This window comes from Platichthys flesus, chromosome 17 (assembly GCF_949316205.1).
Source record: "Platichthys flesus chromosome 17, fPlaFle2.1, whole genome shotgun sequence".
Classification (NCBI taxonomy): Eukaryota; Metazoa; Chordata; class Actinopteri; order Pleuronectiformes; family Pleuronectidae; genus Platichthys; species Platichthys flesus.
In genome coordinates, this window is record NC_084961.1 from 15,447,137 (window position 1) to 15,471,141 (window position 24,005).

At 39.5% G+C, this 24,005-nt stretch overlaps 2 protein-coding genes and 1 pseudogene across 2 annotated transcripts; 2 read left to right on the forward strand and 1 right to left on the reverse strand.

The window, feature by feature from the left end:
- Window positions 1–4,313: 4,313 nt before the first annotated feature.
- On the reverse strand, window positions 4,314–5,030 carry LOC133972743 (gap junction beta-3 protein-like; annotated as a pseudogene).
- A 669-nt stretch (window positions 5,031–5,699) lies between these two features.
- On the forward strand, window positions 5,700–11,066 carry LOC133972744 (macoilin-1-like). The gene is made up of 5 exons (XM_062410322.1): window positions 5,700–5,752; window positions 7,187–7,369; window positions 7,770–7,890; window positions 8,428–8,602; window positions 8,884–11,066. The coding sequence occupies exons 1-5, from the start codon at window positions 5,700–5,702 to the stop codon at window positions 9,084–9,086; spliced, it is 735 nt and encodes a 244-aa protein (XP_062266306.1). The 3' UTR covers window positions 9,087–11,066.
- A 6,220-nt stretch (window positions 11,067–17,286) lies between these two features.
- LOC133972745 (eukaryotic translation initiation factor 4 gamma 3-like) lies at window positions 17,287–23,723 on the forward strand. Its single transcript, XM_062410323.1, has 7 exons — window positions 17,287–17,499; window positions 18,191–18,343; window positions 18,642–18,839; window positions 19,451–19,600; window positions 19,688–19,921; window positions 22,843–22,933; window positions 23,620–23,723. Exons 1-7 carry the CDS (start codon window positions 17,335–17,337, stop codon window positions 23,721–23,723), a joined length of 1,095 nt encoding a protein of 364 aa, XP_062266307.1. The 5' UTR covers window positions 17,287–17,334.
- The last annotated feature ends 282 nt before the right edge of the window (window positions 23,724–24,005 follow it).

Here is a 24,005-nt window from a genome sequence, read left to right on the forward strand (position 1 = left end):
TGTATAATCACAAACATATAATATTTTATGATTTATACAGATATTGGTAAACAAGTTTCTTAGATTTTCTACTTATTACTGATAAAACACTCATAACAGGGGCATTAGTGTCGATTCATTCATGCTTCTTCCTCACCCCTGCGATTTCACGCCTTCATCTCAGAGTAAATAAATTCAACAATACACATAATGATTTGTATAATGAGTTTAATATTGTAAAAATGTATCTAAACAATAGAAATTGAATATAGTATATTTTGTGAAATCAGCAGTGACCTCTGAGTAGAAATTGATCACAGACAACTTGAAAAGTTGTGTGGCTAATTTTTTTGTGCCCGATGGTCTCTGCTGAATCTGGAGGCTGTTTTGAAAACTCCATCTCTGACTTCCTCGTCTGTAGTTCCTGTTCTCTAGCTGGAAAACCATACATAGGGTTAGGATTGGATAGCTCGGGTCCCGTAACTGTTTATGATTAATCCTTGTAATCGTAACATCCGGGGTGTTTGTAAAAACTTTCCCTGCTCCCATCTGATCTGCATCACTGTAGTTTACATGTCCGGCAGTGCAAACGTGGCACAAAGGATCCATGAGGTACTGCAGAATAGAAGGAAAACAGACTTTGTGGGATCTCTGCCTGCTGGATGCACTCTGACATGTTTCAGTGTAGAACAGGGAGCACACTTGTTCACTAAGCCGATGGGTCAACTCATGTTTACAAAATACAAGGTATGGTATGGATGCAGTAATGTGGTTGGGACTTGTCCTTGCTTGACATTGTGCATTACAGAATTCAGACAGTGCTTTGGAAAGAAGCTCAGTTCTCCCTCTGCTGGACATTTTGAGAACACGGAAGAGTGCAAAACCATTTCAGTCTAAACCTTAAGGGGCAGACAGCAGAGCCCTCAGCGTCCGGAGTAATACTTGTTACGAGTTTTACTTCCTCTAGATGGTCAAGTTTGATCGTCTTCTCGGCGCTCCGCCATGGCCGTTACCGACTCTGGAGGGGACGATCTGAGGACCTCACTAAACCATCCAATGGGGAGGAGCGATGTGTGTACGAAGGGCAGGGACTTATCAAAGCGAACACAATCCCCATCCATTTATTCCCTTTAGAATTATCCAGGTGCTTGCTTCTTTGTTGTCCCTAAAGGATCAGATGCATTGGTCCAATACTATTTGAGCCTCAGCATCTGGAGTTCGAAATGTTTACAAATATGCCTTAAATGTATATTTTTGTTATAATTTCTCAGTCAGTTGAAATAAATCCTGAGGAAAATATTTTTGGGTTTCTTGTGTCTGTAAAGGCCTACCATAAAGAGCACTTAGCATGTTTAGTACTTTTACTTTTGATACTTAAGTACATTTCAACACCAGATAATTTTGAAATGTAAGTACATTTAATATGAGCTACTTTAAGACTTTTACTCAAGTCATTTCTTATGGGTGAATTTTTACTTTTACCGAAGTCACTGTCAGGTAAGATATCTGTACTTTTACTCAAGTATGGTTTTCAAATACTTTATACAACACTGGCTGAACCACTGTGCTCCAGCTCCACACTCCCTCCTACAGCCTCCGCTCCTGATGCTAACCTCCTGTCTCCAAAACACTAAGCAGCAAACCTGGAGTGACTGAACTTACTGCAGAGCTGCCTCCTCCCTCTGAAACCCCCCCTCTCCAAAACACTATTTTTGTAGTTTTTTAACTATTTTTTTTGCATGATAATTGTTGATCATATCATTTCCAGCCAATTCCTTAATGTAGTTTTTTGCATAATAATTGACATTGATCATAACATATTGAGATTTCCTTGCACTTCTACACCATGATATTGGCAGATAAGATGCTGATTGTGTTAAAGTATTCTGCAGAGAGTAACTCAGTTACGGAAGTCAGAAAACTACTTTTCAGTCATTTATAGTCACAGCAAAGCAGACAGGTCTGGTTGTCTAAGTGGCGCCCATATCATATTGCTTAAGATTTGTAACATCAAGCTTGTGTATTAGTGCTAAATACATCCCGTCATAAGTCAGAATCCACCCTCTTATTTACAATAAAATTAGGTGACCCAGATGATTCACAATGCAATCTGATAAGGTCTAGGAGAGACATTGTTAACATTAAAGAAATTATCAAAGAGAATTGCAATAAATTGGGGCGTGTGGGATGACACGCCCTACTCTTCCTCTGATTGGCTAGTAATCCTTATTGAGCTATAAATTGGTGTTTAGGAATGAGAACCTTCAGAGTTAGGGTCAGGGGTTAGCCAATCAGAATCAGTGTAGGGGCGAGCATTGTCATCATCGCGGGAGTCCTGACACTCTTCACAACAGCTGATGCTCCTGGACAGGTATGGGCCGAGCAATTTTAATATTTCAGAATTGAAAAGTATTAGGCAGTTGTTAATGATTACAATGGAGCAGAGTTTATATTTCATCCTAACGTTTCAGTTTGGTGTGAAACGTTAAGAATATATAGTACAGTGTGCTTACTAACGTGAATGTGAAATCTCAACATATAGCTCAGTCCGCTGCAAGAAGTCATTAACACCACATTTAAAGCATAGATCAAACTAAGTTGTATGGATGTATTTTATTTATATATATTGAAAATAATTAATATGCTACTATGCACCACAAAACATTACTTTGATATTTTTTTTTGTTCTATTGAGGTTGGAGTAACCAGCATCCCTCCACCAACACTCCATCATCCCTGCCAACCAACCACCCATCAGCCTGTCTTGTGGCAATGTTGATTTATCAGAAGGATAAATAAAGAACAATAACACATCCTCAACAAATCAGGACATGTCGTTTTTATACGAGCGTTAGATATATTGCACTAAGTGAGTACTGTATGAGACTATATTTGTTTGAACACCTACATTCAAGAGTTATTAAAGTTTGGGAATCGATAGTCAATAACAACCGTTTTAAATCTCACTGTATGAAGTTCTTCTTAAAACAGCTCCAGTGGTTAATATTCATCTTTTACCGGGTTGAGCGTGTAATGCTTTTATTTTGAAAAGTTGCCAATCACCAATCGTTGATTAAATTTCGAAAAACTTTGATGCAGATGCACGTGCTGTGTTTTTTGGTGATAGAAAAAAATGGTATACTGGAAACACCGAAAATAATTTACGTATAAAGGTGTTTGTTGTAATTATTATTATTATAATTATTATTATGATTAGTAGTAGTAGTAGAAGTTGTAATAGTTGAACAGTGACGTTTATTGTGTAACACCTGGATCAAAGCCTGGAGAAACATGACATGTATTTTTAAAACATCTTACACACTGATCATACCTTTTGCACTATTTCTATATTTACCGAAACATTACCTTTGGAAACATTTACATTAAGCTATAATGTGTATTCAGAGGAACTCAACTATTCCAATCTCACCTAACATATTATAAAGTTACTAATCACAGGATCTACAGTTAATTCATATTGTGGTTATTCAACATAGATTAGTGAGCAATCATTCAAGAACTCAACCATGTGATTGGGATAATTGAATGGATCATGTTTGCTGAAACCTTCAGAACATGATTATGTAGTAGGCCTTTACCGCCACCAGGTGGAGAATTGGCACCTTTACAAGAGGAGAGAGCAGATCTTCTTTCTCAATAACAAGCGTTTACTGTGATTTATTACAGGTAGGGAGAAAAAACGTTAATATCAGTGGTTTGACAATATAACCAGCGAATACAAAGCCCAAAACTTTCAGTTTCGGTCAAGGATATATTAACAATGGTTAAAAGTACATGAGAGTCTCCCTTTATTTGAATGATCAATAACTTTTATTTCACAGAAAGTCATTCTGAAAGAATAAAATATTGTTACAACATAGACACATTCAAATAGAAATTATATGTAACATTTAAATAACCTTAATCGATATTTTCACAGAATGCACACGTGCCCAAATGTTCCTTAAAATAATATACTGCAATTATTCCTCTCGTCCATGATGTCCAAGTAGAGATCACCTTCTAATGTAAAGACAATGTGGGACAAGATCCACCTGGGAAAAAAATACGTTCAACAGAGGTTTCTGTTTCTGAGTTGGGTAAACCAAGTAGAAATCCTCAGTCCTTTGAATCTCACAGGGCGGGACCTCTACACACCCAATGTGGACAGGAGGAACAACTATGTGCTCGAAGACATGTGAGTATTGTAGTCAGTCAGACGTGAAAAAAAGCTCACCTATCTTTTAATTGTGAAAAAATGTCAATATATTTTCAAAATGTGGCATTTTTAGACATTTTGTTTTTCTACTGGCTCTCCAGGATAGTAGAGAGGACTAGCAGCCATCACAGCTCAGCCCAGGGTGGATCTTTCTTGATGGAGTGTGGGCCATGCCTCGCTTTTTGAGAGTCACCATCCGGAACGCAATCAGATATAAAATCTCACAGATGTTAAGCACCACACACGCAACAGACGCCCCCACCATGAAGTAGGTGAAAACGGTCTTCTCTGTGGGCCGGGAGATGTAGCAGTCAACCAGATTCGGACAGGGACTGACATCACACTGGACCTTCCTGGGCAGCTTGAAGCTGTCGTAGATGTAGTGGAGCACGTACAGGAACAAGACCTCAAAGGTGGTTTTGATAAACAGGCTTATCAGATAGGTCCACCAGAGGCAGCCGTGCTCTTGGCCCGTGTTGTCGTACAACTGCGTGTGCACTCCATGCTTGGCCTGGTACTGACGCTCCCGCTCTTCTCAATAGGCCACGTGCAGCACCACCATTAATGAGGGGCAGGTGAAAAAGATGAGCTGGAGGGCCCACAGGCGGATGTGAGAGATTGGGAAGAAGTAGTCATAGCAGATGTTGGTGCAACCCGGCTGGCGGGTGTTGCAGTCAAAGTGTCCCTGGTCGCTGGCCCAGACACGCTCAGCGGCCACCATGTAGACCAACACCCTGAAGACGAAGACCACTGACAACCAGATGTGCCCGAAGGCAGTGGAATAATAATTGTTGACTTTTCCAAGACGAACCTCAAGAACCTTCCAATCCATGTTCTTTTGACCTGTGACTGTTTAGATATTTGTCTTTATTAACTACATCAACTGCAGAGCTGTTGAAAAATAAAAATAAAAAAAAACAAAAAAATTTTTAATTCATTTTAATTCTGACCAATATTCTATAATCTGTAGAAATACTGTAGATACCGAACATTTTGTTGATACTCCAAAACCTTAATAATCTTCGCCTCACAGTTAAAAATGTTCATAATATCTGGTCATTTAAAGAGAGATACTTGCTTGTAAAATAGTTGCTTGTTCACAGTGGCGTTTCTACATTCGGGGCACGTGGGGCACTGCCCCACTAGATCCAGACGGCACTTTTCTGCAGAAAGCTCAATACATCTGTACTTTGTGGCAAAATATATTTTATTTTATTTTATATGCAAAGTAGCGTGAATGTGTGTGTGAATAAACTTGACCCACAAAAATTATAGTCTTGTTTTGGAGTCATTTGATTTGTGTGTGTTTCTGTCTGTGTGCTTGCTCTGTGAAATGCTTCTCTCTTGCCGTCCATCTCTGCTCCGGGGGCAACGGCCTACGCTTAAGTCTGTTGCCATGGAAACCCCAATGAGAGTGAACCACACATGCCGAAGTTAACATTGGGAGATGGGCACTTTCAGATGTGCCCCATGAAATCTGCCTCGGAACTTGGCCCGAATAATGCGAAACGCGACGCCAGCTCCCACCATGTTGCCTGCTCGGCTTCACCGGAGGTAACAGGCTAACAGGCTAACAGGCTATCCCCCGTCAGTGAACACGAGCTGCGTCTGTGGAGAGGTTTCACTCACATATCGGATGAATAATATGGTTTGATGTTCGGCTTGTTCTCCTGACAGAGAAGCTACAGAGGTCTGTTCTCCCGTTTCTGTGGTAAGTCAAGTTTAGTATTGTATTTATGTGTGAGTAGTGATGAGCAGGTATCGGTGTCTCTGTACCTGGCTTGTTACTTGACTACGTTACACAGATTATTATTCTGCAGAAACAGATTTACTTTGATCAACTGAAACGTGAGTATTTAAAGTCACATCTGCATTTTAAGAGCAGCTGTTTAAAGTAGCATTACATCTCCTAAAGCTCTTTATTCAGAGTATTGTTGTGATGTGTAACTAAACTTGTCTGCTGCATTAAGTTTTTTTCATCAATAATCTTACCCACCACTTATTTCCTAAACTGTAATGATTATAATCCGATGAACTTTGAAGTAATAATCTTTTATTTTGATCATGTAAAAGTCTGTTAAGGAGTTAACCTGGCACATGTATGTTTTCGGTGCTGAAGGACATCCTCTTTTTTACAAAGTTTTGTTTAATAAATTATGAAAGTTATTTGAGCTGTGTGTCTGACTAATCTTTTTACTTTGCTGCAATCATTTTTCTCTGATGCTGTATTATAGGCAACATCTCTGTGTCGTTCTGAGCGCTAAAGCATGTGAAATGTATTTGAAATAGGATTTCTGCTCCCTGCTGGCACTCAAAATGCAACCCATAGTATATCTTAATGGTCTATATAGGCCTACTGCTTATAATAATCAGCTACCTCTATTTTTGTGATGGTGTGATGACGTCATACAAAATTGCCCCACCAGAAATTTCAGGCTAAAATCGCCACTGGTTGTTTCCATTACAACCTCTAGTGAATGCATAGGTCTTCCCAACTCCAGAGTTCCACAGTTTAGAAATCTTTTTAGTTGAGATATGTTTCTAAGCAGAGGTGACCCTGATTATGTCTCAGGAGCTTATTTTGTCACAGAACATGATTTAAAATTTTATGTTTTCATTGGCTGAGTCATACGTTGCACAACAGCAATGGTGGCAAACAAAATGTTACACTTTATATGTTATTATAAGTGTATAAAAAATATTATGAAACTGTGTTGGAAAATGTTGACAATGGCGGGCTGCCACAATCTAAGTATTTAATAGGAAATACCAGATATTTCACTCTTAAATTAAAATTATTGTACCAGATAGGTTACTATCATGGCAACATTGATATTTATTTCACATTATAAGTGACCACTTTGACCATCCGATGGTGCTAGAGGAGGCTTTTAAAGTCTAGTCTAATGCATGAATATTATATATTCAATTCTCAATCTCATACCCTTATGATCCAACATGCTTGACCATTTCCTCCTCACCCCTCAGGCTCCACAGCGCCGTCCAGGCCAAGCAGAAAGATAGGCAGACCATTTCCCAGCTGGAGAAGAGGCTCAAGTCTGAGCAGGAGGCACGGGCCCTGGCTGAGAAACAGCTGGCCAAGGAGAGGAAGAGGAAGAAGATGGAGGAGGCCACGGCTTCCAGAGCTGTAGCATTAGCTACTGCCACTAGGTACTAATTAAATGAAATGATATGTTAACCTCTGAACCAAGGAAAGCAGAGCATCAGTACATATTTCAAGAGATTAGTCTTTGTCCCCTCTGACAGATGAAACCAATGTAAACTAATTTGTGCCTAACTCAATTAAAATATAAAATAATGTTGCCTGAAGCTGCAGGGGGGGTGTGATAGCTTCATGGTTCCTACGACTTCTCATCACTGGCTGAGCAATAAGTGTACTTTCTTCAGTAGGGATTGCTTAGTTGTTGTTTTTTTATATAACTATTGTTATATAAAGTGTTGCATACAGCATTTAGGTACAAGTGTACAATATAATATGTTCCCTCTATTTTCTGACTTCACTTTTTGCCTATTCACAATGTAATTGCTCTTTTTCTCCTTTATTCCACAGAGTGGAGTCTAATGACTCTCTTCGCGTTCGTATCAGAGAGCTAGAGACGGAGTATAAGAAGCTCAGCTTGGACATGAAACTTAAGGAGGAGCAGATTAGGGACCTGGAGGGCAAGTGTCAGGTAAGACTGACTATTTTTCATTAACACAATAGTTAATGTTTTTAAATGTGCACTTACTTGGTCAGTCACAGCATTGAAAAATATATCTTCTTTGTACTAATTCCACAAATCACTGTCTGTCCGTATGTGGATTGCACGTCTCTGGAATCGTTCAAGTTATTGGCTTTGATGTTGTCACCTTCATTTGCTGTAGCTCAATTAATTGAAGGTTACTTTAATGGTTTCAGAAAGAGCTGCAACCTAGTATCACCACAGGCCAAGCAAACAGGCAGGTTTAGAGCAGCCCCAAATGCTCTAATGTAATTAGCTATATTTACCTGTAGCTATCTAAGAGCACTTCAGTTTCTAAGAGCACATGATCCTTTGAATAAAATTTGATGCTGTTTAAGTTTGAGCTATTTGTGTAAATAAATCAAGAGACCCTATGCGCCATATCAATGTATAATATATAATATAGAGTATAATATCCACAAGAAATAATGTGTTTTGTAGTGTGACCATACATTGATCTAATATCCTATTACTCTTACCACACAGGAGCTGAGGAAGTACAAAGAGAATGAGAAGGACACAGAGGTGTTGATGTCAGCACTGTCAGCCATGCAGGACAAGACCCAGCACCTGGAGAACAGCCTCAGTGCTGAGACCAGGATCAAACTGGACCTCTTCTCTGCACTGGGAGATGCCAAGAGGCAGCTGGAGATAGCACAAGGTAAGTGGGGACTGTGGGGATAAAGTGAAATGAGCATTGTAGAAGCTACAGAATCCGTCTGTGGTTCCTTACATCAGGGTGGAGGTGAGCGTGCAGTGTCCTCGAGTTCTCAGTCAGGCTCCATCGGCCACTCCTCCAAATTACGGCATTTCTGGTTTCAAAAATCTTTATGAGCTAAAATACTATTTGAGTTCTCAGGGATTCAGTTTGAAAGGTCATGTGTATCCCCCCCACTCTGTACTATGTGTGATTAACGTCTCTTCATCCTCCATGTCCTCCAGGCCAGAACCACCAGAGGGAGCAGGAGATCGCAGAGCTGAAGCAGAAGATAGCCGAGGTGATGGCGGTGATGCCGAGCCTGTCTTACTCGTCGGACAGCAGCAACCTCAGCCCCGTCACCCCGCACTACTCTTCCAAGTTCATGGACAATAGTCCCTCCTCCCTGGACCCCAACGCCTCAGTCTACCAGCCCCTCAAAAAGTGACTCTGACGTCCACACTTTGTGTCAGACAGAACTTTTTCTCTTTCTTTATTTCAGTGACGTTCTCAGTTCCGGCTTTTTGTTTTTCAGTTTACCAGCCCCTCACAAACACAAACATTCACACACACACACACACACACACACACACACATACACATACACATACACACACACACACACACAGTGCACACAGCCCCTCTATATATGTGTACTTGGGTGCGATTTTGGTTCTATTGTGAGAACTATTATTTTTTTAGAGGGTTGTGTACAATCAGATTCTTTTTGTTTTTACTATTGAGTTTTGGGATTTAGCCATTAGACGGCATTATCTGTTTAAAGGGGGAGGAAGGAACATGCAATTTGTCGGCCAAACTTTAACTTAAGAGCCATCATGCATCACGTGATGTCAGTCTTCTTTTGCTGTACAGTTTGAATCCCCCCCACAGCCATACTCACTTCTATATTGAACTCACTCCCAGACCTTTTTATTTGAAAACAACAATTGGCCTCCATGATCGTTTATATAAAGACAGAAGACGTGTTTAGATTTGTAAAGTAAAGCCAGGTGTGAGATACATGAATGTAAAACTATTCATGTTTTGATATTGCCATCTTATCAAATCAGTGATTGTTTGTTTTGTAACGTTTCAGTTCAGTTACACCAATGTACATTTCCTAGAAGATAGTGATATAGAGCAGGTACACATTTGCTATATTCTTCAGATATTCTAGTACAATTTTGCCCCTTAATGCTGGAATTTAGTAGATTCTCCAGGATTATTATTAAGTGGATGAAGCAGATTCCGTTTTGTCCGAAAATAAAATAAAAATGCTGTTCGATTCCAACCCTGGCACTGCCAAAAGCGTTCACCTGTTTGCTGCCGAAACCTTTCCTCTCCCTCTGGTCCAAATTAGAACCCGTTACGCCATATTGTCCACTGGATTTAATGATGTCAAGGTAACCAGTCGTTAGCATTATTTGCAGATCTTACAGTGCCTTTCAGTTTCTCTTTTTTTTAGACGCAGAAACCACATACCTGGGATCTAAAAGCATCAGACTTCAAAATCGTCCCTTTTGTCTCTATGGCTGTGAATCGCCTGATTTCTCACAATCCCAAAATTTCAATTCAGTATTCAAAAGTTAAACCAATGAAGGGTCACCTCAGAGAAGTTCGATCGCTTTGAGCTCATTGATCTTCGCAAACTTAAAAGGGAAGACCTTACTTAAGGTGCATGTCATTTCACAGTGACACAGTATTGGTATGCCAGACACCAGCCAAACCGATTGTCTATTATCATGCCCTAGTCTCGGCATTTAGCTGTTTACAAAAATGTACATTAAGATATTGAGGAATGTTTATTGTTTGTTTCTTTTCCGTTCTTAAGTGCCAAGTGTTGATGTTTGGTTTTCATCCATACTTTGATCGATGTAGCTAGCATAAGGTTTGCAGAAGAGTGCTGTCATTTTGTTTTGTTGTCATTAGAACATATTGGGGTGGTGTTGTGTTTACATGGTGCTGGGCTAATCTTGATGACGCAGAAGATGGTCAGTCGGACCGATTGTGTTATTCACTCGTTTATTTATTTGTTCCAGACCTTTAATTGAGAGGCACCACTTTGATATCTCCCATCATGTTCAGTTGATTTCCCAAACGTCCACCAGGAAAGATTCAGTGAATGTGTTGTGTTGGGGGAACGGTTACCCCTGAACCGTTTGACCATGTTGTGCTGTCATGTTTCCTACCTGGGGGAGAAAAAAAAAAAGTATTTTTTTGTGGATTGCTCTGGCGTTGTGACTTCAGTTCTCGAGTTGCTTTTACAAGTTTGTGTAGAAGGAGGAAAAGTTTGAAAACAAGTGCTTTGTTTTATTTCATCTTTGTTCCACCATGCTTATTTTCTCAAAGTGAAGGTGGCTATGTCACCTTCCTCACTTTGACCATCACTATTAAAGAAAGTCTTGCTGGTGGCAATGCAAGCCGTTAAGTCTGAGTTTGTGTCATTTTCTGTGTGCCTGGTTTTACTCTTTCCAGCTCAAATGTGAACAAATTTTATCTGTGACATCAAAACAAAAAAGCTACTATAGTCAATGTATTTTGATTTTTAAATTTATTTCTAGTTATATTACAAATTTTACTACAGTAAGTTCAACTGATTTGTGTGCCAACCTTTTCTGTCCTAACAATTAACAAAAGTTAAAAGGTATCCAAACAATTCTTTTCACTTTTAATTTCAAGACGTTCTTGGTTCACAAGCTACAATTCCATGTAGCTGACAACCGCTTGCAAGCTGTGAGTTAGGGCCCGAGCACTGAATGGTGAGAGGCTCTATTGAAGTTTCAAGGATTCTTCTTCTTATTATTATTATTGTGACGAAACTGAATTGGCTTTTTGAGGGCTTTAACATGCTGAACTTCTTACCAAACTTTGCAGCAAATTAGAAAGTGGTGAAAGTGTACGTATTCGGGAGTAATTTGAAATGGGTGTGGCAAAATGGCTCAACAGCGCACCCTGGAACCAGCCCTCAGGTTTCCCCTTGATCAATCTTCACCAAAATCGGAACACAGGTGTATCGTGACCAGTCATAAAAAAATGTCTCAAGGGATATTGTGAAAAATGCAAAAAGGGAACCAACCATTTTCCATTTAGTGGCCATTTTGGCCATATTCCAAATTTTTACTGTGAAGTCAGAAGATAAAGATATAAGGAACTGACTTTAGTTATTCAGTTATTGATGAGAATTATAAGATAATTATTGATAACGTTTTATTGCCTAGCTCCCTGTACTATTTGCAAACTTTGTCAACTCAAGTCCAAGGGCTGGGTCATATATCAAGAAATGACACATTCGTTTTTATTGTAAGTTTAAAGGCAAATTCACACTTGCATACATGGGACAGTTTTTACCCATGAGTGTAAACTTGATGTAGTTATACAAAAACTATTTTAGTTAAAAAATGAAGACCGAGAAAATGAAAATATGATTTGTGGTAATCAAAAACAAGATATTTTAATGAATACTTTGTTATATTAAATATTTAAATAAATAGATTTTAAAAGATATAGCAATGTTGACCCATGTTGTGCTTTAGAAGGATAGTGATACAAAAAATCTTTTTAAAAAGTGAAAAAGGACAAGTGAAAAATTTGTCCTTTTTGTGATGAATTTTTGATGATCAAAAACAAGTTAGTTGAGGAATTCTGAATGATGAAATAAATTTATTGCAAATATATTTACAATTAAAACTCCATCAGGTCACTTTTGACCCATGTTGTGTATCAGAGGGTTAAAGGCAGATTTTTGCTCCTGAGTGATGGTATATGTCCTATAATGTGTCATGTTGTTCCTCTGATCTTTATGATGTCATCACTCCTTCTCCACTACCTTACTGAACATCTCCTCACAATCCACCAGATTGCTACCTAGCTGCGACAGAAGCATCATCAGGTAATTTACCCAACTATATTTCCCCCCCTGCTCTCTTCTTCCACCATCATCACAATATCAGTTTGATGGTACCTGCATGCAAAAAAGGCTCCACAAGGGGCCTAAAGTCTCTGATTTGAAGCCCTGATCCACGAATTATTCCATGGTTATTGGTAAAACTTAAAAAATTCTTATCTCACAATGTCAGAAGACAGTGATAAAAACAACTCCCTGGATCCACCTCTTTCACCGTGTAAACGCATCTTTTCCCAGTGTCAGAAGACAAGGATATAGGGGACTGACTTTAGTTTTTCTCTTTTGATGAGAATTGTATTACGATAATTATTGACATTGTTTTATTTTGTAGCTCCCTGTACTATTTGCAAACTTTAGCTTTAACTTTGTCAACTAAAGTCCAAGGGCTGGGTCATATATGAAGAAATGACACATTCTTTTTTTATTTTAAGTTTAAAGGCAGATTTTTGCTCCTGAGTGATGGTATATGTCCTATAATGTGTCATGTTGTTCCTCTGATCTTTGTGATGTTATCACTCCTTCTCCACTACCTTACTGAACATCTCCTCACAACCCACCAGATTGCTACCTAGCTGCGACAGAAGCATTATCAGGTACATTAACCAACTATATTTCCCCCCCTGCACTCTTCTTCCACCATCATATCAATTTGATGGTACCTGCATGCAAAAAAGGCTCCACAAGGGGCCTAAAGTCTTTGATTTGAAGCCCTGATCCACAAATTATTCCCTAGTTATTGGTAAAACTTAAAAAAAAATCTTATCTCACAATGTCAAAAGACAGTGACAAAAACAACTCCCTGGATCCACCTCTTTCACCGTTTAACCGCATCTTTTCCCAGTGTCAGAAGACAAAGATATAGGGGACTGACTTTAGTTATTCTTTTATTGATGAGAATTATATTACGATAATTATTGATATTGTTTTATTGCCTAGCTCCCTGTACTATTTGTAAAATTTGGCTTTAACTTTGTCAACTAAAGTCCAAGGGCTGGGTCATATATGAAGAAATGACACATTATTTTTTTATTTTAAGTTTAAAGGCAGATTTTTCCTCTTGAGTGATGGTATATGTCCTATAATGTGCCATGTTGTTCCTTTGATCTTTATGATGTCATCACTCCTTCTCCACTACCTTACTGAACATCTCCTCACAACCCACCAGATTGCTACCCAGCTGCGACAGAAGCATTATCAGGTAATTTACCCAACTATATTCCCCCCCCCTGCTCTCTTCTTCCACCATCATATCAGTGTGATGGTACCTGCATGCAAAAAAGGCTCCACAAGGGGCCTAAAGTCTCTGATTTGAAGCTCTGATCCACAAATTATTCCCTGGTTATTGGTAAAACTTAAAAAAAAATCATATCTCACAATGTCAAAAGACACTGACAAAAAAAACTCCCTGGATCCGCCTCTTTCACCGTGTAGCCGCATCTTTTCCCACTGTCAGAAGACAAAGATATAGGGGACTGATTTTAGAAATTCTTTTATTGATGAGAATAACAATACGATAAATATTGTTATTGTTTTATTGCCTAGCTCCCTGTACTATTTTCAAACTTTGGCTTTAACTTCGTCACCTAAAGTCCAAGGGGTGGGTCATATATGAAGAAATGACACATTCTTTTTTTATTTTAAGTTTAAAGGCAGATTTTTGCTCCTGAGTGATGGTATATGTCCTATAATCTTTCATGTTGTTCCTCTGATCTTTATGATGTCATCACTCCTTCTCCACTACCTTACTGAACATCTCCTCACAACCCACCAGATTGCTACCCAGACGTGACAGAAGCATCATCAGGTAATTAACCCAACTATATTCCCCCCCTGCTCTCTTCTTCCACCAGCATATCAGTTTGATGGTACCTGCATGCAAAAAAGGCTCCAAAAGGGGCCTAAAGTCTTTGATTTCAATCCCTGATCCACGAATTATTCCATGGTTATTGGTCAAACTTAAAAAAAATCCAATCTCACAATGTCAAAAGACAGTGAGAAAAAAAACTCCCTGGATCCACCTCATTCACCGTTTAACCGCATCTTTTCCCAGTGTCAGAAGACAAAGATATAGGGGACTGACTTTAGTTATTCTTTTATTGATGAGAATTATATTACGATAATTATTGATATTGTTTTATTGCCTAGCTCCCTGTACTATTTGCAAACTTTAGCTTTAACTTTGTCAACTAAAGTCCAAGGGCTGGGTCATATATGAAGAAATTACACATTATTTTTTTATTTTAAGTTTAAAGGCAGATTTTTCCTCTTGAGTGATGGTATATGTCCTATAATGTGTCATGTTGTTCCTTTGATCTTTATGATGTCATCACTCCTTCTCCACTACCTTACTGAACATCTCCTCACAACCCACCAGATTGCTACCTAGCTGCGACAGAAGCATTATCAGGTAAATTACCCAACTATATTTCCCCCCCTGCTGTCTTCTTCCACCATCATATCAGTTTGATGGTACCTGCATGCAAAAAAGGCTCCACAATGGGCCTAAAGTCTTTGATTTGAAGCCCTGATCCACAAATTTTTCCCTGGTTATTGGTAAAACTTGTTGGAAAATGTATATAATGCTACTTTGAACTTTGCATTAAATATATGCAGAACGCATTCAGGGGGTTGTTCGAGTCTGAAACGAGACATTGTGTAAAGATTCTGCTCCAGAAAATGCATTTTTTTTGTTATTAACACATCAGGACAGGTTTTGGCCCTTGACATCTATAACATCTCTTTTGCATCCTGACATGTATATATGTTTTTCTCACTTTTGCGTCCATTTCCTGTTCGAAACATCACCAACATTTCTGCACATTTTCCTTAGGAACCAGTTGGAAAAGTTCCAGACAGTGTCCGTAGCAACTGACACAGAAAATTCAGTTATCATGTACATGTCTGAAAACAGCTAGATCTGCACATGGTGTCAGTGTCATTGGCTACACTAAATGTTTCAATGATTGTTTCAAGCCTGACTTACCTGACTTAAGTCTGAAGCCGAATCTTTAGCGAAAGGGCTTTTAGTTTCGATTTCAACTCTGTTCAAGAGGTGTGTTTCTTTGGTCCCATTAGAAGGATCGTGACCGACTTCTCCATTGGCAACTTAAGTTCATCTGCAAACTTTTTTAAGCTTAAGATGGAAACGGTAACCATCATGCATGACTGCGTGGTCAAGCTGCTGAACAACAACGACGAAGAGTCTTTCGAGTGTCTATGCAGCCTGCTCACCACCATCAGCAAAGTCCTTGACATAGAGGAGGCCAAGGTGAGCTTGTGGTAGTTAATTTGACATAAATCTTACATTTATTTTATTACAGCCTTAGAAAGGTCTGAAGGGCTACAGATTGAAAGCTTTGAATATAATCTACAGGATAATATGCGGCTGGTTTCCCTTTCCAAAATTGAATATTCTGAGAAATGCGTTGTTTGCAGGGATGAAGATGTGATGTGAACTTTTTGTCAGCAGTGTTTTTGACAATAGTGCAGCCGAAGATCAGTTCATGTCTCTGCTTTCATCCCACCGAGATGTATTCTTCTGCACGTGTCAAATAAGTTATTTAAGAGGTGATTCTGATTTACAAGGGGACAGTTTCAAAGACATAAAAGAGAAAAGTTCCGGTGTTATTCAATCCCACAGCAGCTAATTTACAATTGGTCCACTCTGTAGAATAATAATATCTGCAACCTGCTATCTGGTAGATTGAATGGAGACATGCTGAACATGAACTTCAAGTCTCAAATTAACCGTCTCTCTCCCTCTGTGTCTCACCAGCCTCAGATGGATCAATATTTTTACAAGATTGGAAAAATCCTCACAGAAGGGAAGATTTCATCTCGTATCCGGTTGATGCTGCAGGATATTGTAGACCTGAGATTAGTGAGTGGATCTGTGAGTCACACAGTCAAATTTTTCAAAATAAGATGGATTTTACCACAGAGATTTATTTCAACATAATACTATATATTCTGGTCATATTCTGTTTAACGAATATCTACACTGCTGTTGTTAACGAGATCTAACGCTTTTTAGAAGGACTGATAAAGATAGATACATAGATCATGGCAAACAAATGTAAGAAAATTCCATAGAATCAATGAACAGGAAAAAATAGAAGAAACCTGAGGAAAACGTGACAACTATTGATCTTTATTGAATTCATGAGTTTGTCAGGGAATATTCCTCTGTGATTGACTGATTTCTCTGTTTATGCCTAAATGTATCTAGCACAGTGTGATCAAAACCACAATTGCTCCTAATTTCTCTGATCTGTCAAAGATAAAGAGCAAAGAAATTTGTTTAACACTACAGAATCTGTCTGATTCAGGTTTGAAGTCATTGTGGTTCTGTAAATTTTTTTTCTTCAGCACAACTGGGTGTCCACAGGACCAGACCAGGGTCAAAAAACCATTGATCCCAGCCACAAGGTGGTAAAGATTGGAGATCAGGAGGAGCCTAGAAAAGTGCAGCAGCATCTCCTCTCCAAAGAGACCAAGGGACAGCCAGGTCAGGCCTGCAGTCTAAATCCTATTTAAGGCTTAGAATCACATCAACACAGCTATAGTGACTCAGGAAGCCAGTCTGTAGACCTCCTGTCCCTGTAGCCTGTAGAGATGATATTGTTCCCAACAGCAGACAGGAAGCCCCCTCACCCCCCCACCCATCTGCTAACTATAATATTTCATCTTGTAACGCAGCATGCAACAGAAACAGTCAGAGATGTCACTCTGGCTGCCACTATCACAGCCGTTTGACTCCACTGTATTTCCTGTGAACTAATCTTAAACGTGTATGTCCCTGTTTGTATGTGTTTGTGTTTTTTTGTGTGGGTGTGTCTCCACAGATCCAAGTGAGCAGAAATATCAGGGCGTACAGGGAGATGAGCCGGGCAACACTGTCCCAAAGAAGAAGGACAGCAGGACCACCGTCCCCAACAAGAAACCAACATTCTCCGAGGTGAGACGAGCTGTCCGAGGCTTCGACACAGATCTTACCATTCATACAGGAGACGTGAAGCTGCTATTTCCTCTCTGTCCCTCATAGTTGATTTGCTCATATTTCTACATTGAGCATATTTCTACATTGAGCAAATCTGGTGGTGTTTCTATGGAACACCACCAGATACCATGTGGTAACTGGTGGTGTTCCATAGAAACTTAAATCGTTGTCAGACGTAACCTCCGGGTAAAATCTGGAGAATTGGCTACAGACTTCAAACATTTAAATTACTTGAGCTGAAATTTTTATTAATGATAGTTTGATCTGAGAGATTTGAAATGTGCATTTGAAAAAAAGCTGGAACCTAATGCAGAGTCAGGACTTGTTAAGATTCTGATGTATAATCAGAAACATATAATATTTTATGATTCATACAGATATTGGTAAACAAGTTTCTTACTTTTTCTACTTATTACTGATAAAAGACTCATAACAGGGGCATTTGTGTTGATTCATTCATGCTTCTCCCTCACGCCCAAGATTTTCAGTATGGCAGTGTAAGAGAGGGTAACCTAAATGATATTTATGTTGCCTTACTTATGAAACTCACACAAACTTAAACACTGGAATTGAAAATCCGTTATTTTGGCTAATTTAAAAGATATTGAATCATGGTAATAATACTATTTTCCCTTTCTTCCTGGTAAAGGTTATAAACCGTTGGGCGCAGCGACCACAACCCAGGGAGATCATCGTGAGCCTGTCTGTGGATCAAGTTGTTAAGCCGAAGACATCAGAGAATGCCCTGACACCAGGCAGGAATAGGGAAATCCAAGCGGAACCAAAGTCAAAAGGAACACAGGTACGACCAAATATACACAAACGTTAATCCACAAAGCAGTGGGCACATATAGAAATTACATATACAGACTTTACTGATAATTAATGTAAGTCTACATGACAGAAGAGTTTCAAAGTATTGGAAATTCCAGTAAAAATGTTGTTTAAATCTGTAAATATAGGAAAATCATTGTGAGTATTTAATTTCCGTATTACTAGTAACTTTACAATAGGACTAGTTTTTCATGTGGAGCGAGAGATCGGTCTTTGTGCTTGATGACCTCAGAGTTTAAGTACCTGTTATGACCTATTCCCATCAGGACCTGTTCAAGAAGGTCCGCAGTATCCTGGACAAGCGGACGCCTTATAAGTTCAACCAGCTGATGAAGCTGGTGACGGACGTGACCATCGACACGGAGGAGCGGCTCAAAGGAGTCGTGGACCTCGTGTTTGAGAAAGCCATCGACGAGCCCGTCTTATCGGTGGCCTACGGGAACATGTGTAGCTGCCTCGCCGAGGTAAGCAGGTTGCCTAGTTGATCAGAGAAGTGTGTCGACTTTGGAACGATAGAGTCTTGTGTTTGTAATGTAATTGTTTGAATTGGATTTAGAGCAGTACATAAATATAGCTTTTTCGTAAATTACCGCATTCACCAGATGCAGTAAATGGATCGATTGGATAATTATCAGCTCGGCCTTGATGCAGAATAATGCTGTGAAAAGCAACACAATTCAGTAGAGTGTGATGATGAGGTTTTATTGTTTTGATGCCTCTAGAGTCTACACCAGACGACACACACTATTTTTAAGGAGTTTGAAAATCAGTCACAAATAATCCTTTAAACCACAATTTATGAAACGTGCATATCCTTTATTATAGACTCTATTAACAAGAGCTCTAGAGAAACTATTACATGTTCTGTCTGCCATCATTTGATAAAATAACCTTAAATATATATCAGTCATTCAAGTCGAAATAATCCAGATACGAAAATGTTAATTTGTCGATATATAAAATCAAATGTTAAACCCGCAGAAAACTCCAGTTTTTTAAGGGTTAGTTCATTACTAATTTTATTTTAATGCTTATGTTCTCTACTGAATTCATTCCACTTACTGTTCATGTGCAGCTCAAAGTGCCCATCTCTGATGAACCCAATAGCACAGTGAGCTTTATCAAGCTGCTGCTAAGTCGTTGTCAGCAGGAGTTTCAGAAAGACAACGAGGATGATGATGTGGTAATAAGGACGAAGCAGAAGAAGCTGGACTCTGCTGCACGGGTAAGTGTGACACCGGATCTTTACCGAAACGTCTTTTAGTTTCTGTTTCAACTCTGTTCAAGAATTTTGTTTTCTTGGTCCCATTAGAAGGATCGTCACCGACTCCTGTTAGAGCTACAGGAGTTCAAGGATATTATCCGGCGGCGTTCCATTGGCTTCGTCAAGTTCATCGGCGAACTGTTCAAGCTCAAGAAGCTTAAGGCGCCTGTCATGCATGACTGCGTGGTCAAGCTGCTGCAGAACCAAGACAACGTGTCTTTAGAGTGTCTGTGCAGCCTGCTCACCACCATCGGAAAGGAATTCGACTTAAAGGAGGCCAAGGTGAGCTGGTGGTAGTTCATTTGACATAAATCTTAAATTTATTTTATTACGGTCTTAGAAAGGTCTGAAGGGCTACAGATTGAAAGCTTCGAATATAATCTACAGGATAATATGCGGCTGGTTTCCCTTTCCAAAATTAAATTTTAAGAGAAATGCATTGTTTGCAGGGATGAAGATGTGATGTGAACTTTTTGTCAGCAGTGTTTTTGACATTAGTGCAGCAGAAGATCAGTTCATGTCTCTGCTTTCATTCCAGCGAGATGTATTCTTCTGCACGTGTCAAATAAGTGATTTAAGAGGTGATTCTGATTTACAAGAAGACAGTTTCCAAGACATAAAAGAGAAAAGTTTCGGTGTTATTCAATCCCACAGCAGCTGCTTACAAGTAGTTTATGTGGAAATGGGAATATTTATAACGTGGTAGTTTCCTCAGCACGGAGCTTTAATGGTGAACGTTTACAGTGAATTGCCTCTGTTTGTTTCTGGCTATTACGGTTTTCATGCTGCTGTTGATTAAATGTTCCGGTTTCATCCCGGGCGGTCAGGACTGTTCCAAGTGATAAACTGGACAATTGGTCAACTCTATAGAATAATAATATCTGCAACCTGCTGTCTGGTAGATTGAATGGAGACATGCTGAACATGAACTTCTCGTCTCAAATGAACCGTCTCTCTCCCTCTGTGTCTCACCAGCCTCGGATGGATCGGTATTTTTTCCAGATTAAAAAAATCGCCAGAGAGAGGAAGACGTGCAATCGTATACGGCTCATGCTGCAGGATATTGTAGACCTGAGATTGGTGAGTGGGTCTTCGCGATTTTTCTTTCATTTGCACAATTGTAAAGAGTCCAACAGTCAAATTCTTCAAAGTAAGATGGATTTTACCACAGAGATTTATTTCAACATGATACTATATATTCTGGTCATATTCTGTTTAACGAATATCTACACTGCTGTTGTTAACGAGATCTAACGCTTTTTAGAAGGACTGATAAAGATAGATACATAGATCATGGCAAAGAAATGTAAGAGAATTCCATAGAAACATGAACAGGAAAAAATAGAAGAAACCTGAGGAAGAAGTGATAACTATTGATCTTTAATGAATTCATCAGTGTGTCAGGGAAAATTCCTCTGTGATTGACTGATTCCTCTGTTTAAGCCAAAATGTATCTAGCACAGTGTGATCAAACCCACACATGCTCCTAAATTCTCTGATCTGTCAAAGATAAAGACCAAAGAAATCTGTTTAACACTACAGAATGTCTACACTACAGTCTGATTCAGGTTTGAAGTCATTGTGGTTCTGTACATTTTTTTTTCTTCAGCACAACTGGGTGTCCACAGGACCCGACCAGGGTCCAAAAACCAGGAGGAGCCAAGAAAAGTGCAGCAGCAACTCCTCTCCAAAGACACAAGAGACAGCCAGGTCAGGCCTGCAGCCTTAATTCTCTTTAAGGCTTAAAATCCCATCGACACAGCTATAGTGACTCAGGAAGCCAGTCTGTAGACCTCCTGTCCCTGTAGCCTGTAGAGAGGATATTGTTCCTAACAGCAGACAGGAAGCCCCCTCCCTCCCTCCCATCTGCTAGCTGAGCTATAATATTTCATCTTGTAACGCAGCATGCCACAGAAACAGTCAGAGATGTCACTCTGTCTGCCACTTTCACAGCCGTTTGACTCCACTGTATTTCCTGTGAACTTATCTTAAACCTGTATTTCCCTGTTTGTTTGTGTTTTGTTTTTTGTGTGGGTGTGTCTCCACAGATCCAAGTGAGCAGAGAGAGCAGGGCGTAGAGAGAGAGGAGCCGGGCAACACCGTGCCTATGAAAAAGAACAGCAGGACCACTGAAAAGAAATAAGCTGCTATTTACTTTTGAAGATTTGAAATGTTTATTTGAATTAAAGCTGCAACCTAATGCAGAGTCATGACTTGTTAAGATTCTGCTGTATAATCACAAACATATAATATTTTATGATTTATACAGATATTGGTAAACAAGTTTCTTAGATTTTCTACTTATTACTGATAAAACACTCATAACAGGGGCATTAGTGTTGATTCATTCATGCTTCTTCCTCACCCCTGCGATTTCACGCCTTCATCTCAGAGTAAATAAATTCAACAATACACATAATGATTTGTATAATGAGTTTAATATTGTAAAAATGTATCTAAACAATAGAAATTGAATATAGTATATTTTGTGAAATCAGCAGTGACCTCTGAGTAGAAATTGATCACAGACAACTTGAAAAGTTGTGTGGCTAATTTTTTTGTGCCCGATGGTCTCTGCTGAATCTGGAAGCTGTTTTGAAAACTCCGTCTCTGACTTCCTCGTCTGTAGTTCCTGTTCTCTAGCTGGAAAACCAGACATAGGGTTAGGATTGGATAGCTCGGGTCCCGTAACTGTTTATGATTAATCCTTGGAATCGTAACATCCGGGGTGTTTGTAAAAACTCTCCCTGCTCCCATCTGATCTGCATCACTGTAGTTTATATGTCCGGCAGTGCAAAGGTGGCACAAATGATCCATGAGGTACTGCAGAATAGAAGGAAAACAGACTTTGTGGGATCTCTGCCTGCTGGATGCACTCTGACATGTTTTAGTGTAGAACAGGGAGCACACTTGTTCACTAAGCCGATGGGTCACCTCATGTTTACAAAATACAAGGTATGGTATGGATGCAGTAATGTGGTTGGGACTTGTCCTTGCTTAACATTGGGCATTGCAGAATTCAGACAGTGCTTTGGAAAGAAGCTTAGTTCTCCCTCTGCTGGACATTTTGAGAACACGGAAGAGTGCAAAACCATTTCAGTCTAAACCTTTAGACTTTTCCTTTCAGATTTTCTACTATTGTCATCTGTAGTTTTTATTGCTGGAAATCTGAAGAGTGATCATAATCGCTTCTCTTTCTGCAGCCTCAAATGGACGAGAAGATCCAGCTTGGCCTCCAGGCTCAAGTCACATTGGTGAAGGCTAGCAGTGAAGGAGCCATGGCCAGTGACTCAGGTGAGGTCACACCACATGACTGTTAAAGCTGTCGGATCACTGTGCAGTTCACACTACATGACCTGCTGATCAGGAGTCTTGTAACTGTTTGGAGTTCATACTACAACACTTAACGATTGAAGGGTGTCACACACTTCACAATGTTTTGACTGTTCCGCTCTGTTTAGCTGTAGTTGTCACTGATTCATCTCAGATATTAAGCCTGTTAGAAATCTGGGAGTCTGATAGTCTTTCCATTTACGAGAATTTCCTTCATTATGTTCTTAAAAAGGTTTTAAATTGAACTTGATGAAACCTTGATATAAATCAGTAACTTACAGCATATCCTGTATACGGAGTCAGGTGAAGCATCTTCCTCTTAATGACTGGACCTTGACTCTGATCATCCACAATTGTTATTTTTCACTTATCTCTCTTATAACGTTTAAACTCTGCCGGCCTCAACCGCTTCTCAGGGCTGCAGTCCAGCCCTTCACCTCAACCCTCCACTGCTCCTCCACAAAACAGACTCTGACGCCAGGAAAACTCTGTGAAGGTATGAGATGACAACCCTGTGTGATTTTAAGGGCAGTGATGATCATTTGTAGTAGGTTCCAAATTGGTTGAAAAGCTTTACATTCAGAGTTTCTCCTTTAAAATGACATCCTTCCTGACTCTTTGTTTATTTCGTCCCCCACCAATCGCAGCACAGGCAGAAAGCGAAGAAAGCGCGGAAGGCGTGGCCCTTAAGTCCGTCACAGCCTTCTTCACCTGGCTGCGAGAGGCAGAGCAGGAGTCTGAAGATAATTGATTTTTTTCTGCGGTTGGGTTCTGAAACATGCCGCCATTTTGAGTTTGGATTCCAACAGCGGAAGTGCTAAATTCCTGTATTAGACATAGATAATATTTTTGTTTTAAATTTCCACTTACTTTTCTTTTGCAACTTAATAAGAAGAAACTTAAAAGATGCATGTGTTCTCTTTGAATAAACAAACTTTCAGATGAAAATGATGTTTCCTCGTCATCTCGCTATATTTCTTAGTTTATGATGAAGAGCAAGAGACGGTCACATGTGTTTTCATGAATTTATTTC